Below are 16198 nucleotides of genomic sequence, written 5' to 3'. Positions count from 1 at the left end.
TTTGAAAATGAGTCTGGTGTCAACCTCTGATTTATTTGGGTAGTCACCATAGCATATATATATAACTGTGTGAGGGTACTGTAGTTGTAGCAGGACACATGTTATACACCAATCTTCAGGGAGAATAAATAAAAGAAAGCCAGCTGCTCAAAATAAGTGAATGTAACTATCATACTTTTCTACCAGATTGTGACTTAACATTTGCAGTAGGGGACATTTAAATGTTTTACTGCTGCTTCTTCAGACTTAAGCGAGCCAAATTAACATTACCAGTATTTGAGTGTCAGATGGCTCAGGGTAGTGGAATAAATTAAGAAAATTGAAATAAGCTTCACATTGTCCAATTAAACTTAAAGTAAGAAGACACTTTATTTCGGAATGGTTCTATTAGGAACCATTTAACAATGCATTATCCTGCTGTTGCTTTCTTTTCTTGTCATCCACAATAACACTGCTCTATTGTGGCAGATTTCCAACATTTCCGTATTCAAATGAAATACTAGGATTATATTAGAATTAAAGATTCTTTCAGGAAATGTAATTAAAGAAACCGGAAAAGTCAGCCACCAGGTCTGTTTAATTTAGAATGAGTAAGATAATATTGCACTTGTAATAGACCAGTGTAATTATATATATATAATATATATATATATATATATATATATATATATATATATACATACATACATACACATATATATATACATATATATATATATATATACATATATATATATATATACATATATATATATATACATATATATATATATATATATATATATATATATATATATATATATATATATATATATATATATACAGATATACATATATATATATACATATATAGTCAGATAAGGCAGTTGGCACTCCAATAGGTGCTGTTAAGCCACAGGTGCACGTCCCATATAGAGAATGTAGTTATACGTTACCGTTCCAAGGATTGGTAAACAAGAGACAGCACTCAATGTTGAAGATCAAAGTGTATTAGTGAAAGCAAAAATACATCCAGAAACCCAACGTTTCGGTCCTACAGAATGGGACCTTCCTCAGGGGGTCCCATTCTGTAGGACCGAAACGTTGGGTTTCTGGATGTATTTTTGCTTTCACTAATACACTTTGATCTTCAACATTGAGTGCTGTCTCTTGTTTACCAATCCTTGGAACGGTAACGTATAACTATATACATATATATACATATATATATATATATATATATATATATATATATATATATATATATATATATATATATATATATATATATATATATATATATATATATATATATATATATATATTAGTTCCAATGTCTGTTTAAAAAACAAAAACAAATTATGCATTAGCAATTTTACTTTGGCGAACTTTTAAGAGCTAACCTGTATTCATCAGGTTAATATGAGAAAATACTTAATGTTCTTAACGTTTTATTGGAAAAACGCATAAAAGATAAACCATGAAAAATGTCCTTTAACTTGCTGCTCTAGTCGTAACGTTGGTGTTGAATAAAAAGATTCAATTAAGCATCTATCCATGTGAAGCTGAAGTTTGCTGCTTAACTGTACGTTTTACTGTATGCAGAAAAAGTATCCCATTGAGTTCACATACCTTCGCTGCAATTACCATGCAGATGTATTTTAACTTTATTTCTAAGTCTTCCTTCATCTTCGGTACTCCTTTGTTTGGCAATGAAACAATAATAACTTTATTTCATAGCGCTTTTCTCCCTATGAAACGCAAATTGCTTCGCAATTGCAGTATGCTCCTGGGAGAAGAAGCGGCTCAGTGAGTAAAGACACTGACTGGCACTGTGTTTGAAGCAAGGGAACCTGGTTCAATTCCCGGTGTCGGCTCCTTGTGATCTTGGGCAAGTCACTTTATCTCCCTGTGCCTCAGGCACCAAAAACATAGATTGTAAGCTCCATGGGGCAGGGACTTGGGCCTGCAAAATGTGTCTGTAAAGCGCAATGTAAAACTAGCAGCGCTATACAAGAACATGTTGTTGTTGTTGTTGTTGTTGTTGTTGTTGTGCACATAGGAATCTCTACAAACAATACAGAAGTCTGTGAGTGGCAAGCCAGACTTCCTATCTTTAGCTGCTTTGTTTTAAGAGAAACGTGAGGGATGGAAAATGTTTGATGCAATAGTTCAGTAGTTAATCCTTGTAGCCATGAGTTCTAAACTTCTTCATTTTATATAGCTGAGGAGGGTAAGGGGGGTATGAGCATGGTAATTCTAATTTGGTAGAACTTTTGAGTTTCCTAGATTAGTGTTTAGTTGCAAAGCTGATAAAAAAAAAAAAAAAGAAAGCGTTAAGAAACATGAAATGCCCCAAAGTCAAATTGTTATTTCTCTTTTGTACTGCTAATCTTTTTACCTGCAGTACATATTCCCCCCTTTGTTTCATCACAAGAAAATGTAACACGGCTTGTTTTTTTAATTTTTTTTTACTAATTCCCCTGAAATGGGAATGTGTTGCTTCACACGAGCTAGCCCAAAGAGCGGCACCAGTGATTTGAATATGAAATGGGAGGCGTATATTTCAGATGTGAGTTAAAATACCGGTTTTGTTGTGCACAATGTGAAGGATAACCTGTAGGTTTTGGTAACTGTCTGTCCTAGTTTTTGTTTTCCTTTGACTGCCAGCAGAACTCTGCAGTCTCTTGATCTAGATGTTGCTCATATGGCCATACATAAAACCTGACTACTGAACATTATTCAATAATTTTTGTGTTGTGTATCTTCGATGCTTTATCTAAAACGGCGGAAACTGCCTGCGGGTGGGGGGGGGGGGGACGCGGTTTACAGAGGCCCCGTGCGCTTCCGGAAGGCACTTAAATTAAGTGCCAGGGGAGCTGCAGGGCCTCTGTAGACCTTTACTTACCTTGGCTCCACACGCCACAAGGTCATGTGATGTCACGTGGCTATGGCGAAGTAAGTGGGGGTGGGGGTGATCTAAAACAATATAATACAGAGAAGCAACAGCCAGTCGGGCAGTGACAATTGCACCCTAAAAATCCTACATTCGAATGAAGGTTCCTTTTTGTCTAAAAAGCATTGTTAGTTAAGGTATCATGAGTGGGTTGTTGATTTTGAAATAGATTAGGATTATTCAAATATGCCAAAATATATTGGAAATCAAAGAAAGGAACGAGATTTGAGAAGATGCAGGGATAGAGATTGAGGGAGTTATTCATAACCCTGTTCACTTAATGTAACCATGTAGTATATGGCTCGGCTCCTCAAACCCACCTTAGCAAACTTTGACACCCTCTACAATTCAATTTGTCGTTTTGTTCTCCAATGCAACTACAACACACATCACTGCGAAATGCTCAAAGAACTAGTTTGGTCAACACTAGAGTCTAGGCGCAAAGTTCACCTTTCATGTCTTGCCTTTAAATTCTTCATGGGCAAGCTACCCAGCTACCTGAACAAGCTCCTCACCCCTACCACTTGCAGCACTTATCACCTGAGATCAGACTCCAAAAGACTATTCATGGTCCCAAGGCTCAACAAAGTATCCGGACGTTCCTCCTTCTCCTTCCGTGCACCCCAAAACTGGAACAACCTACCAGAGACTCTCACATCCACCACCAGTTTAAGTTCTTTCAAATCTAAGGCTGTCTCACATTTTAACCTGGTCTGTAACTGTTTCATACGCTCATAATATATATTTTCTTTAACTGTGCACGCAATGTCTTGTATATATAATGTATACCCTGTTCATTTATGTAACTGTACTTGTAACCATGTATTATTTGTTTTACTCTGTGCCCAGGACATACTTGAAAACGAGAGGTAATTCTCAATGTATGACTTCCTGGTAAAATCTTTGATAAATAAATAAAATAAATAAATTTATCTGGCGTCATAATTCTGTGCCCAGGACATACTTGAAAACGAGAGGTAATTCTCAATGTATGACTTCCTGGTAAAATCTTTGATAAATAAATAAAATAAATAAATACATTTATCTGGCGTCATAATTCTGTGCCCAGGACATACTTGAAAACGAGAGATAACTCTCAAAGTATCACTTCCTGGTAAAACATTTTATAAATGGATAAATGACACTGCGATAATGCATTGAAGTCACTGGGGTTTCCATGTGATGGTGCCTCGACCTACAGTTTAACCCTGAGACGTAGCCACTACATATGTTTTCTCTCATATGTATTACCTGTAGTTTTAATTGCATACTTTTCTCAAACCCCAAAGTTGATCCTGTTGGCCATTGTTTTGCGATACTGTGATACTGAAACTTAAAACAATCTGGTTTTATTTCCATAATGGTCACAGTTCAGTACAGTATATAAGTACCATTGAGAAACCATGTTGAACTTTGTTTTGTCTAAAGTACCAAAACATTATGTAATTTTATACTGCTTAAGCATAAGAAATCTGGGGGAAAATAATACTAAGAGTACTGCAAAAATACCTATGCAACTCTGCATATTCTTCAGTATAAACTTCTGCTACCTCATTGATTTGCTGATTTTATGCAGCTTGACAAAAAGCTATTTTAGTAGGAATGCATTTTATTTTAAGAGTAATAAACAATATCTTCTCCTGTAATTTGGGTTCCCTTTAAGAAATTGGTAAGTGTTGGGGAGAAGAAGAGCGGGCTAAGGGGCATATGGGGGGGAGAAGAGCGGGCTAAGGGGCTTATGGGGGGGGGAGAAGAGCGGGCTAAGGGGCATATGTGGGGGAAGAAGAGCGGGCTAAGGGGCTTATGGGGGGGAGAAGAGCGGGCTATGGGGCATATGGGGGGGGAGAAGAGCGGGCTAAGGGGCTTATGGGGGGAGAAGAGCGGGCTATGGGGCACATGGGGGGGGGGAGAAGAGCGGGCTAAGGGGCATGGGGAGGGGGGAAGAAGAGCGGGCTAAGGGGCATGGAGGGTGAAGAGCAGGATAAGGGTCATGGTGGGGGGGGGGGGGAGAAGAGCGGGCATAGGGGAAGGGAGGAGTAGAGCAGACTATTGGGGAATGTGGACTAAGATGCATTGGGGGGAGGGAGAAGAGCAGTTGATTTATGGTTGAAAGGTATTTTCATGACCAGGCGCATAGTTTTCAGTTTCTAATCCCCAGCCTTTTTTTTACTGTGAAATGACCCTGTTCTTTTGTAAATATAATGTCCAGCCACCATTGTAAATAGGGTGAAAAAATAGGTGCAAAACCAGCGCTCATGCAAACAAATGATAAGAAAACGACCTGAGATACAATGTCCAATTGGTAGTCCTGGAGCTGCCTGAAGAGATTGTTCTGGTATCTTTCAACCAGACTTGGAAATGTGGAAGAAAGCAACCTCCTCTGGCGCTGAGGCAAGGATGTGGAGTGGATAGGGAACAAGATTCTTCTTTTAACCGATTACCTCAAGAGAAAAGAAAAAGACAAAACATGCAGAAAGCCTGCAATAGTGCACTACCCAGGGAAAAATAGAATTATAAATGAAAAGAGCAATTTATTATACAATATTAAAAATAAACAGTAAAATACAATGCATTACATTAAAATATGCAAGTGCCTCTGCACTAGACCAAATGATCTTTGAGCTTGCTCCGCCTTGATGAAAATTGGAATCCTACTCCCCACAAGTGAATAGGACATGTGCAATGGTTTAAAGGTCTTTTCCGCCGGATCAACCGATCGCCATGGGGTGCTATACGTCTGCTGCTGAGGGAGGATCAACAGGAGAGTAGACATTTATAGTGTAGAAAATCATCCTCGTGGCGCGTTGCATCTACCTTATTTTCTGCATGTTATGATCAGTATGTTTTCTATATTCTGTTTGCTATGCGATTCCCAATTTGACAATTGTGCACATTAAGGCCTAAAAGCCAAAGATGCAGTTCCTGCCAATCAATAATAGTTGAAAATGGTGTGACTGCTACTGTAGATAAGAGGTGAACTTTAACATGACTTTTTGAGCACACCAAAAATAACCTGATGCTTTACAGTAAGTGTATTGGACACATTTGTTTTCGGGTGGACTGTAAACAAGTGATATCAATGAAGGCAAACAGATCCAGGCATCCATAGACTTTAATGTGGAAAGAAGGTGAAAACGTTGTAAATAACAGCATTTACCTTTTTTAATGCACCAGAAAAAGACTGGATCTTTAGAACATGGCAAAAAGTATAGACTCCTACAATGTAGTCCTGTTTTTTGATATTCCGTAGGAAAAAGTAGCAGTAGTATGTGTTCTAGGGACTAAGATATTTGAGGGTTTTTTTTTATGCTGGTTTATGACACAAATGACAACTGTGTCCAGGGAGTCCGCCAATACAAAGCCAAAACATCATATCCCAAAGACATTGCAACTTTCTGTTGGCTGCTGAAACGGGTCTGATCCTGGCTACATATATTCGTACCCGGTGGAGAAACTAGTTCAGTCTAGGGAGCCAGGACACCATAAAGCAGTGGTTTTCAACCTTTTTTTGGTTAAGGAACCCCAGGTGAAATTCTGAGGAACCCCCAACCATCTCAACTAGCAACTCTATGATCAGATGCATTGTAAATTCTTCTGTATTTGATCCAATTTTCAAATGACCAGAAAATTGCGGGAAACCCTTTAGGGGGATGCCTGGGGAACCCAAGGGTTTCTAGGAACCCTGGTTGAAAAACACTGCCCTAGAGGCTGACTGAGATAATTCATGGTATAATACGTCGTTCTTTTTTTAAAGAATATCTGTTTCACCTATTGATGCATGCGTGTACACAGTAGCATATGGATTGTCTGGCAGTCTTTTTGATCGATTAGGGTGGTTTTCTTTTTTGGTTATGTACCACCTGTTACATTTCTGTGTAATATATTTGTATATACATTTTGTAAAAAATTATATTTATGATTATTGATTTATCTATAGATCTTAATCATTCTACCTTTTTGAGTACTTAATTAAGAATATATTGCGTTATATTGTTAGCTTTTGTGTGCTCCTCCTCTGCTGCTTCTTGAGGGTTCCTGTTGCTCACACTGGATATTTATACAGGTACACACACTGTAGCAGTTTTACTTTATGGATTTTCCAACATTATCTGCAATTGCATCCAAAATATTCCTCACATTCTGAAGATCTAGTAACTTTTTTATTACCCTTGTTATTGGTCAATTTTTTTTTTTTTTTTTAAATCTACTTTCACGTGGAACTATGTGGATGTCTGGCGCTGTTTGCTTTCAGTAACATCACAGGTTTTAGACTGTGTGACTGAACTCCTTCTTCATACTTACCCAAATACTAAAGTTGCATTTCTATGAACAGAGGTTACTTTCAGATATTGAATTTGCAGCCATGTAAAGCAGGAGTGCTCAACTCCAGTCCTTAAGACCCCCCAACAGGTCAGGTTTTCAGGATATCTCTGCTTCAGCACAGGTGGCTCAATCAGAGTCCTAGTCTTAGATTGAGCCTCTGATTGAGCCACCTGTGCTGAAGCTGAGACCTGTTGGGGGAGTCTTGTGGACTGAAGCTGAGCACCCCTGATGTAAAGGACACATCTACACATTCTCTTTGTGTAAACAATATGAAGTAGCATGTAATTTAATAAACACATTTAGAAAATACAGGTGTAGCCAGATTTATTTTGCCTACAGAATATCAGGTTATAACATAAATACACCAGAGTTTCCGTAGGATTCAATGGCAGTGCGAACACAGAATATCCCAGCATAACGTGCCAGTGGAAGTAATGACCCTCACTACATCTTATTTATAAAATGTTTTACCAGGAAGTAATACATTGAGTTACCTCTCGTTTTCAAGTATGTCCTGGGCACAGAGTTGTGATAATAATATAAGGTTAAATATAATGTATAACCCTGTTCATCTAATGTAAAGACTTTGCATTAACAGTTAGAGACAATATATTTTATAGGCGTATGTAGCAGTTACAGACCAGATTAAAATGTGAGACAGCCTTAGTTTTGAAAGAACTTAAACTGGTGGTGGATGTGAGAGTCTCTCCGGTGGAATGTTCCAGTTTTGGGGTGCACGGTAAGAGGAGGAGGAGCGGCCGGATACTTTGTTGAGCCTTGGGACCATGAACAGTCTTTTGGAGTCTGATCTCAGATAAGTGCTGCGTGTGGTAGGGGGAGAGGAGCTTGTTCAGATAGGCGGGTTGCTTGCCCAGAAAGTATTTGAAGGTAAGACCGGAAAAATGAACTTTGCACCTAGACTCAAGTGATGACCAGTCTAGTTCTGTATCCTTTAGTTATTTTCCTACACTTTTAGTTTGCTTTTTCCATATATAAAGTTTTACGACTGTTCTATTTATTTTAAAGATGTATATTGAAAGCAATACCTAATTTCCGCCTTTAAGTCGACAGTATTTTTACTGCAATTAACCTGCATGACTGACTGTAAGAGTTACTAATTTTAGTGGATAGTTTGGTCATTCTGAAACACTTTCAACCAGATGCTATTTGGGTAAACGTTTGCTTAAAACCTACATCATTTGCTAAGATTGAGCATAAATAATTGATCCCTTTGGCTAAATAGTGCAAAGGTTCCTGAAGATGAGAAACTAACCTTGTCATCAAGCAAAAAGAAGCATGTTTAATTGCATAGACAGCCATAAACATTAAGGTTAAAGAAATGATTCTTAGCATTCGCCATGGTGCGTATATTTCTGTCACTGATGGTTAACTGGTGATTACGGCTTCAATTTAAACGTAATTAATTTAGTGACAGTCAAGTTAAAATGATGTATTTTGAATAGCAGATTACTAATTTAATGTGCTATCTTTCATCCTAGTTCGTTCCAAGTTGAATGCAATACCCTGTCAAACACAAAGGAATTCACATGTAATTCAGTGTGCAGTTTTCTTCTAAGTTGGTATTCTTGAGGGAATCAAACAAAGTAGGTGTTTAAAAAACATTCACATCTGGCAATCACTGGCATGCTAATGTAATCTCAAATTATTTTGTGTCTGATTGGCAGTTACTGAATCTTAAAATGATCTTTGAAAGCCACCTAACTACAGTGCACACCAATAAGAGACATATTTGGCTTGTGCATTTCTGATCATTGCTGTGTGAATAGAACCTCCTACTTGTGTTTATTCTGTATAAGATTTCAATTTTTGTGTTGGCACCATTGCACCTACCAGATATGAAGTAGTGTACACCTCTTTATCCAAAAGGTCAACATCAGCAACTCAAGTTTCATACATTAAAAGAATGTAAAGATAAACAGTACTGTGAAACAAAGGACATGATGTCCATTCACGGTGCAGCAGAAACAAATCAGTCACAGAATAATTCATCCAATAGATCCCATATAGACTGGATAATAAACAATCTTGATCGTGGGTATATAAATCCTTATATAGCTGCTCCAATATATTTAATAGGAATGCTGATGTAAAGTGTAATAGAATCCTATGGCTCATGAATAAGTGGCCGCCATCCTAACCGGCTTAAATCATAAAGTGGGATTTATAGGTACTGGGGAGACACAATTACCAAAGGTAGAGTGTCCCCTTTTAACCAACCACACTCAGATAAGGCCACAGAGCATATAGGTAACACAATCAGTATGCAGCCGGACAATACCAAAGTACACTCACTGTTATTGGAAGTGAAAGTGAACAACAGGAACTCCGTCAATGCGTGCATCCAACTTGATAGAAGATCAACAGCAGAAAAAAAAGCTGTGTGTGCTGTGCACGCGCATAGTAAGTGAAACTTCTTTGACTTTTGTCACAGAAATTGTATTTGTGTTGGTGTTGGTGATGTTTTAATTAAAAATCAAAATACAATCTCAATGACAAAACGCAAATAAATTTGACTTAGAATGCGCGTGCTCGGCACACATCCCCTGTATTAGCTATTTGCACTAAGTGTGAATTCCGCGTGTGACAGTGTGCGTGTGACTGAGAGTGTGCGTGTGACTGAGAGTGTGCGTGTGACTGAGAGTGTGCGTGTGACTGAGAGTGTGCGTGTGACTGAGAGTGCGCGTGTGACTCAGAGTGCGCGTGTGACTCAGAGTGTGCGTGTGACTGAGAGTGTGCGTGTGACTGAGAGTGTGCGTGTGACTGAGAGTGTGCGTGTGACTGAGCGTGTGCGTGTGACTGTGCGTGTGACTATGCGTGTGCGTGTGACTGTGCGTGTGACTATGCATGTGCGTGTGACTGTGCGTGTGCGTCTGACTGTGAGTGTGACTGAGTGCGTCTGACTGTGAGTGTGAGTGTGAGTGTGACTGTGCGTGTGAGTGTGACTGAGTGTGCCTGTGAGTGTGTGTGGGTGTCTGGGGGGTCAGTGTGTGTGGGGCTCTGGGGGGGTCAGTGTGTGTGGGGGTCTGGGGGGGTCAGGCAGTGTGTGTGGGGGTCTGGGGGGGTCAGGCAGTGTGTGTGGGGGTCTGTCAGTGTGTGTGTGGGGGTCTGGGGGGTTCAGTCAGTGTGTGTGGGGGTCTGGGGGGTTCAGTCAGTGTGTGTGGGGGTCTGGGGGGTTCAGTCAGTGTGTGTGGGGGTCTGGGGGGTTCAGTCAGTGTGTGTGGGGGCCTAGGGGGGTCAGTCAGTGTGTGTGGGGGCCTGGGGGGGTCAGTCAGTGTGTGTGGGAGTCTGGGGGGGGGGTCAGTCAGTGTGTGTGGGGGTCTGGGGGGGTCAGTCAGTGTGTGTGGGGGTCTGGGGGGTTCAGTCAGTGTGTGTGGGTCTCTGGGGGGCCAGTCAGTGTGTGTGGGGGTCTGGGGTGGTCAGTCAGTGTGTTTGGGGGTCTGGGGGGGGTCAGTCAGTGTGTGTGGGGGTCTGGGGGGGTCAGGCAGTGTGTGGGGGGGTCTGTCAGTGTGTGTGGGGGTCTGGGGGGTTCAGTCAGTGTGTGTGGGGGTCTGGGGGATTCAGTCAGTGTGTGTGGGGGTCTGGGGGGTTAGTCAGTGTGTGTGGGGGTCTGGGGGGGTCAGTCAGTGTGTGTGGGGGTCTGGGGGGGTCAGTCAGTGTGTGTGGGGGTCTGGGGGGTTCAGTCAGTGTGTGTGGGTCTCTGGGGGGTCAGTCAGTGTGTGTGGGGGTCTGGGGTGGTCAGTCAGTGTGTTTGGGGGTCTGGGGGGTCAGTCAGTGTGTGTGGGGGTCTGGGGGGGGGGGTCAGTCAGTGTGTGTGGGGGTCTGGGGGGGTCAGTCAGTGTGTGTGGGTCTTTGGGGGGTCAGTCAGTGTGTGTGGGGGTCTGGGGTGGTCAGTCAGTATGTGTGGGGGTCTGGGGGGGTCAGTCAGTGTGTGTGGGGGTCTGGGGGGGTCAGTCAGTGTGTGTGGGGGTCTGGGGGGGGTCAGTCAGTGTGTGTGGGGGTCTGGGGGGATCTGTCAGTGTGTGGGGGGGTCCGGGGGGGGTCAGTCAGTGTGTGGGGGGGTCCGTCAGTGTGTGGGGGGTCCGGGGGGGTCCGTCAGTGTGTTCCGCGCGGGTTGCGCCCGGGTTTTTGTACCACCGCTTCCTGGGGGGGCCGCAAACGCCCGCGTCACTGGAGGGCTGAATGGCGCCGCTGCCAGCCGCTTCTGCGCATGCGCGGCATGGCAGCGGTAGTGGAAGTTAGGCGGGCACATGTGTGGGCTGGGAGGGAGGTCCCATTCGGGTTAGGAAAGGGGGGGGGGGCTGTCCCGGTCGGGCGGTCTCTGCTGTCCCGGTCGGGCGGTCTCTGCTGTCCCGGGCAGCAGACGGGGAACGGCAACACATGTTTACAGCCGTGGCAGCGGGCGGGAAACGGCGCCGCTGCCAACCGCTTCTGCGCATGCGTGGCTTTGCTCCAGTCCCCATGATTACTGAGCATGCGCGGCTTGGCAGCGGATGTGCGGGGGGAATGGCCGCCGCCGCATATGTCATCAGCCATGTGGGGGGAGCAGCGGCCGTTAGGAGCGGCGCCGGCGGCTATCGCCGCCGCCGCCGCATCTGATTTGTGGAGCGGGTGTGATGTCAGTGTTGGGGTCGGGCTGAGCCAGAACACAGCCCGGCCTCAACTGCCAGCACTGACGTCACATCCGTTTCATTTCTGTCTCCACAATTCTTTTTTGCCCCATCACGAATGAGGCGCCACTAAGGAAGTTTCACTTCAAAAACCTAGGGAGGAAAGTGGAGCACTGCGCAGGAACAAAGTGCAGGAACCGGCACACCAATAGTAAAAAACTGGTTTATTGAGCGACTAGGTGAGACACCAACAACATAGCAACCACCCACTCTGACGTGTTTCGGGCTAAGCCCTTTGTCAAAGAGTATCTCTTTCTGCTGTTGATAAACAGTACTGTATGCAAGAGAAAAAAATCCTATACTTAATCAAGGAATACATTGTAAAAATGTTCCATTTTGAGCCGTTAAGATGAAAATAAGTGAAAAAATAAAAAAACTTTCTTTAGGCTAAATATAGAAAATATTATTCATGGCGGGAAAGCCTATAACTCACTTTACCCCCCTCCTACTTTTTTTCCCCTTCTAAAAATCCAATGTTTATTGAAGTGATTGGTCATCGTATGGTGTTTTTCTCATTTACATACCGTATATCATTTAGAATGCATTATTCTCCAAAATTGAGTGACTATGGTAATAACTATCGACATCAGCTGGACATACTGTTTAATCACTTATCAGAATTCTGTTACTGACGCATAGTGCATTACCTGGTACAGTAACCACATCACAATCATTTCATACTGTAGTTCTTTTACAATGCTGTTCTAGGAGAGTTCTTTTCTACTAATATTGTTACATATGTAACACCCTTTCCCATCCCTAAGGGAAATAGTGGTAATTATGGTCACTGGTGTGCTACCTGATAGACATTCAGAAGGCCTGAGCCTCCGCGCCTGGGGTGACTGGGTGTTGTCTCTCTCTCTGTCTCCCTCTCTCCCTCTCTCCCTCTCTCCCTCTCTCCCTCTCTCCCTCTCTCCTTCTCTCCCTCTCTCTCTTTTACATTTATGGTATACCCCATTAACATAATCACAACAGGGTTTCAATAACTCTTTTCCTGTGATTCCACAGTAGGCCCAGGTAATACAACATAGATCAATAACAACAATAATACAGGGATAACAATAAGAACAATCCTGGATAGCTAGCCCCAATAATACTGAGGGTGCTTGGGCACCTATAACCCGGTGTCCGTCAAAAAACCCTTGCCCAATGTATGTCTGAGGGCAGCGCTACCCTCCCCCTTGTGGTGGTGCACATATACCTTCCTGGTTAAGGCCTTAACCAGGAAATACTTCCAGAAGGAGTATGATCAGTGGCAGGGTCCCACGCTGCAGGGTCTCCGACAACAGCGTTTCACGTTCGGCTCGCTGCGCGGTGACACCTCCCGCCGGAGGAACTTCTCTCCTGGCTCTGGTCCTGCTCCACTGCTACCGCTCACTAACAGGAGATCCCTAGCTGTGTGGCCGGCCCTACACACTCCACTAAGGTGAAGGGACTGCCTGGGGCCTAGGGGTAGTAGTTCTGGCCTAGTTCAAGAGCTTCACTAGCTCCATGGACATTACCTTCCTCTCTGCAGGCTCCGGATCAACTGCACATGCCGTCTCCAGTCAACAGATGAAATTCTGCTTAGCCAGGACCTCTTCCGGCAGCGCCAACCCAAAGATGGCTGTCGCACTACACATAGTTGGTCTGTGGCTGCACCAACCCCAACATGGCTAACACAACTCTACTGTTTCTCCCGAGCAACAGAGTTAATCTTCCCCCCGAGGCAGTAAGAAGGGAGACCCAGCAACACATACAAAAACCTTAACATATGGTGGTGAATAAAGCAATTATCACTGTTTTGGCTAATATTAGTGATTAAAGCTTTAATCTCCCCGAACTATAATAAGTTTATAACTTAATCAGATTCCTGGTAATTCACATTATGGTTTAAAGCAATTCCCAATTTGGGAATTCTGTGCCTTTGTTATATTTGGGGGTTTGCTATTGGATGTGCTACAGGGAAAAAGAATAACCAAAGTGATACATTTATAAACCATGTCAAACCGTTTCTTTAAGTAAGAACTAAAACGCATGCTGATTGTATTTCATTATTTTTAATAGGCCAGATCTAGTATTAATCACGTCGGCAAGTTCTCAGTGCCATTATTTTCTGGTGAGTAGTGATTTGGCAAGATTACATTTTGTTCCCCGTTTTATTATTACTTATGCAGAGGCACTGATTAAAAAAAAATAGTCCGTTGGCAATGTAGTGTCGATATGACACACTTGGTAGAGGCAGCAGCAGCTGTTGTGTAACATGAAGATTTTGTAACACATCACAGTTTTCTTTGGCAGTTTTCAGGAATTCAGGGTGGAACCCAACGGTGGATAAGAAAGCTGAGATTTTACAACGTCTGGAAATGTTAAAGAATCCAATAATTCCCTGACTTGTCTGTTTTCTGTTTTCTGTGTGTGGTATTTTACATAATAGAAAGGCATGTAAATCTAGAGGTGCAATTTGTTCATGGCAGTTTGGTAGAGTGCTAACAGACTTTTACTTCAGCGCTTTGATTTCCCATTAATTGTACATCTCATTTTGCATACGTAATCATTGTTTAAAATAATATTCATTTATATTCTGACATACTCGACTGCTGTTCTCCATAAAATGATTTGTTCCTGATAAATAAAACAAACTAGCCTGTGTTCCCCGTTGTACATTCATTCCGCATGCAGGCTGGAGAGTCACGCGCAGAAATAGATAATTCCGGCAACCATTATATGCCCATTAGGATCATTAGAGGTAATGGCCTTGATGTGTAAAACTAGGTCTTTGCTTTAGAATGTTTTCTGCTGCCTGGGTATGTTATCATTTTTATTCATCTAGTATTTGAACACACTTCAAATTGATATATTTTCTTATTTAGTTTAATTTTTTTTTTAACATCTTGACTTTATTTGTCCTGGTAAAGTGCAGGCTTGTTTCAATTTGTATATGTAGTTGTACACAAGATTTTGACCGCTCGCATGCTTTTCTTTAGATGTGATGTAGTACAATGAAGTTTATAAACCAATCTTAAAATAAATAAATAATTGATCAATTGCGATACATACAAAACTCCTATTTTATGAATACGCTGCATTCTTTTTTTGTTATCTTATGTAACAGTATGAACTGAGGTTTACATATTTTCTAAATGATTTCTTCTTATCTTTGCCAGAATCATATTTTGGCATGAATGATCTCTCCCATACAATGTTATGTGAGGTGGTAGTGAAAACGCAATGACTGTATTAGTTTACCAAGGGAAGAGGTGTAAATGGAGAAGAGTACAATTCCTAAACAAAGGATGTGCCAACAGTGGAAATACTGCGTGAGGTGAGATGGGTAAGATGTAAGCCAGAAGAGGGCAGTGTCATGGAGGCCAATAGTATTGACGGTGCAGAAGGATGGGTTGATCAACAGCAGGGGTGCGAAAGCTGGGGGGCGTGACATTTTCTGGGGGGGTAGATGGGGTTGCGCTTACAGAGGCCCCGTGCTTTTCCCCAGAGCATTTAAATTGCGTAATTACGTGTGTTGACTTCTGGCCTTGTTTCATCTCTATTTTTTATTTTATCCTTCCTCTCCATTCCCTCATAAACGGACATTTAAAGTTCTTTGTTTCTGTGTGTGTGTGTGCCCAATTAATTTTTATTTGGCATAGTGTATCTTGACGTCTAACTGCTAATGTAGATTAATGTTTAACGGCTGGGTTTTCAGCGAGTATTATTGTAATTTGTTGGAATATGTGAATTGCAGTGAGGTTTCCTTACTTTAAATAAAGCAGCCAGGTGAGGCCTCCTTGTCTGTGTTTCTAAGGCCCATGTTTGGCTTACAAGCACTACATTTATATGCCATTTTTATTTGTTTCCGATAGTTTAAAGCCTATTTAATAGCTATTTAAATTTAGGGGGAACTCTAAAAAGAGGTACTTCACAGAAAGTAGGGTGATCTAGCAACACAAAGTGTAAAGAACAGTTTTCATGCTCTGCATTATTTTCTGCTGACTTTAGCGTGAAATGTAATTTTATTTTTTTAAACATATGACATTCATTGGTATAGTGATGTTAACTTCCCTGACTAACAAGATGCAGCAAATCTAATAAACCGGTCTTAGTGATGTAAAATTCCCTGTCTAAGACCCATCACATTCCTTTTAATGCTAGTATAAGGTGAAAAGTAGGGCAGACTGGCACATCATTTAAAACATCCCATTGTAATGTGTGTATTAGATGGCTTACCCTACAGATATTCCCAAATTGTAGGCTGGTACTCGCAAAGTCAAAT

General features: G+C 41.9%; 1 protein-coding gene across 11 annotated transcripts in view; it reads left to right on the top strand.

The window, feature by feature from the left end:
- The window catches only part of DTNB (dystrobrevin beta), a 339918-nt gene that overhangs the window by 40959 nt on the left and 282761 nt on the right, over window positions 1-16198 (top strand). For 8 of the 11 annotated variants that reach the window (XR_012800853.1, XR_012800852.1, XM_075595325.1 and 5 more), the window contains 2 exons: window positions 13993-14044; window positions 15093-15250. The exons of the other annotated variants lie outside the window; for them this stretch is intronic. Coding sequence is in view for 6 of the 8 variants with exons in the window: in XM_075595325.1 (XP_075451440.1) it covers window positions 15192-15250 (59 nt within the window). In the remaining 2 variants the exon portion in view is untranslated. The remainder of the gene's footprint in view (window positions 1-13992; window positions 14045-15092; window positions 15251-16198) is intronic. 11 annotated transcript variants of the gene reach the window in all.

This window comes from Ascaphus truei, chromosome 4 (assembly GCF_040206685.1).
Source record: "Ascaphus truei isolate aAscTru1 chromosome 4, aAscTru1.hap1, whole genome shotgun sequence".
Lineage (NCBI taxonomy): Eukaryota > Metazoa > Chordata > Amphibia > Anura > Ascaphidae > Ascaphus > Ascaphus truei.
Note: the sequence above shows the minus strand (reverse complement) of the source record. Positions and strands in the feature narration are given on the sequence as shown.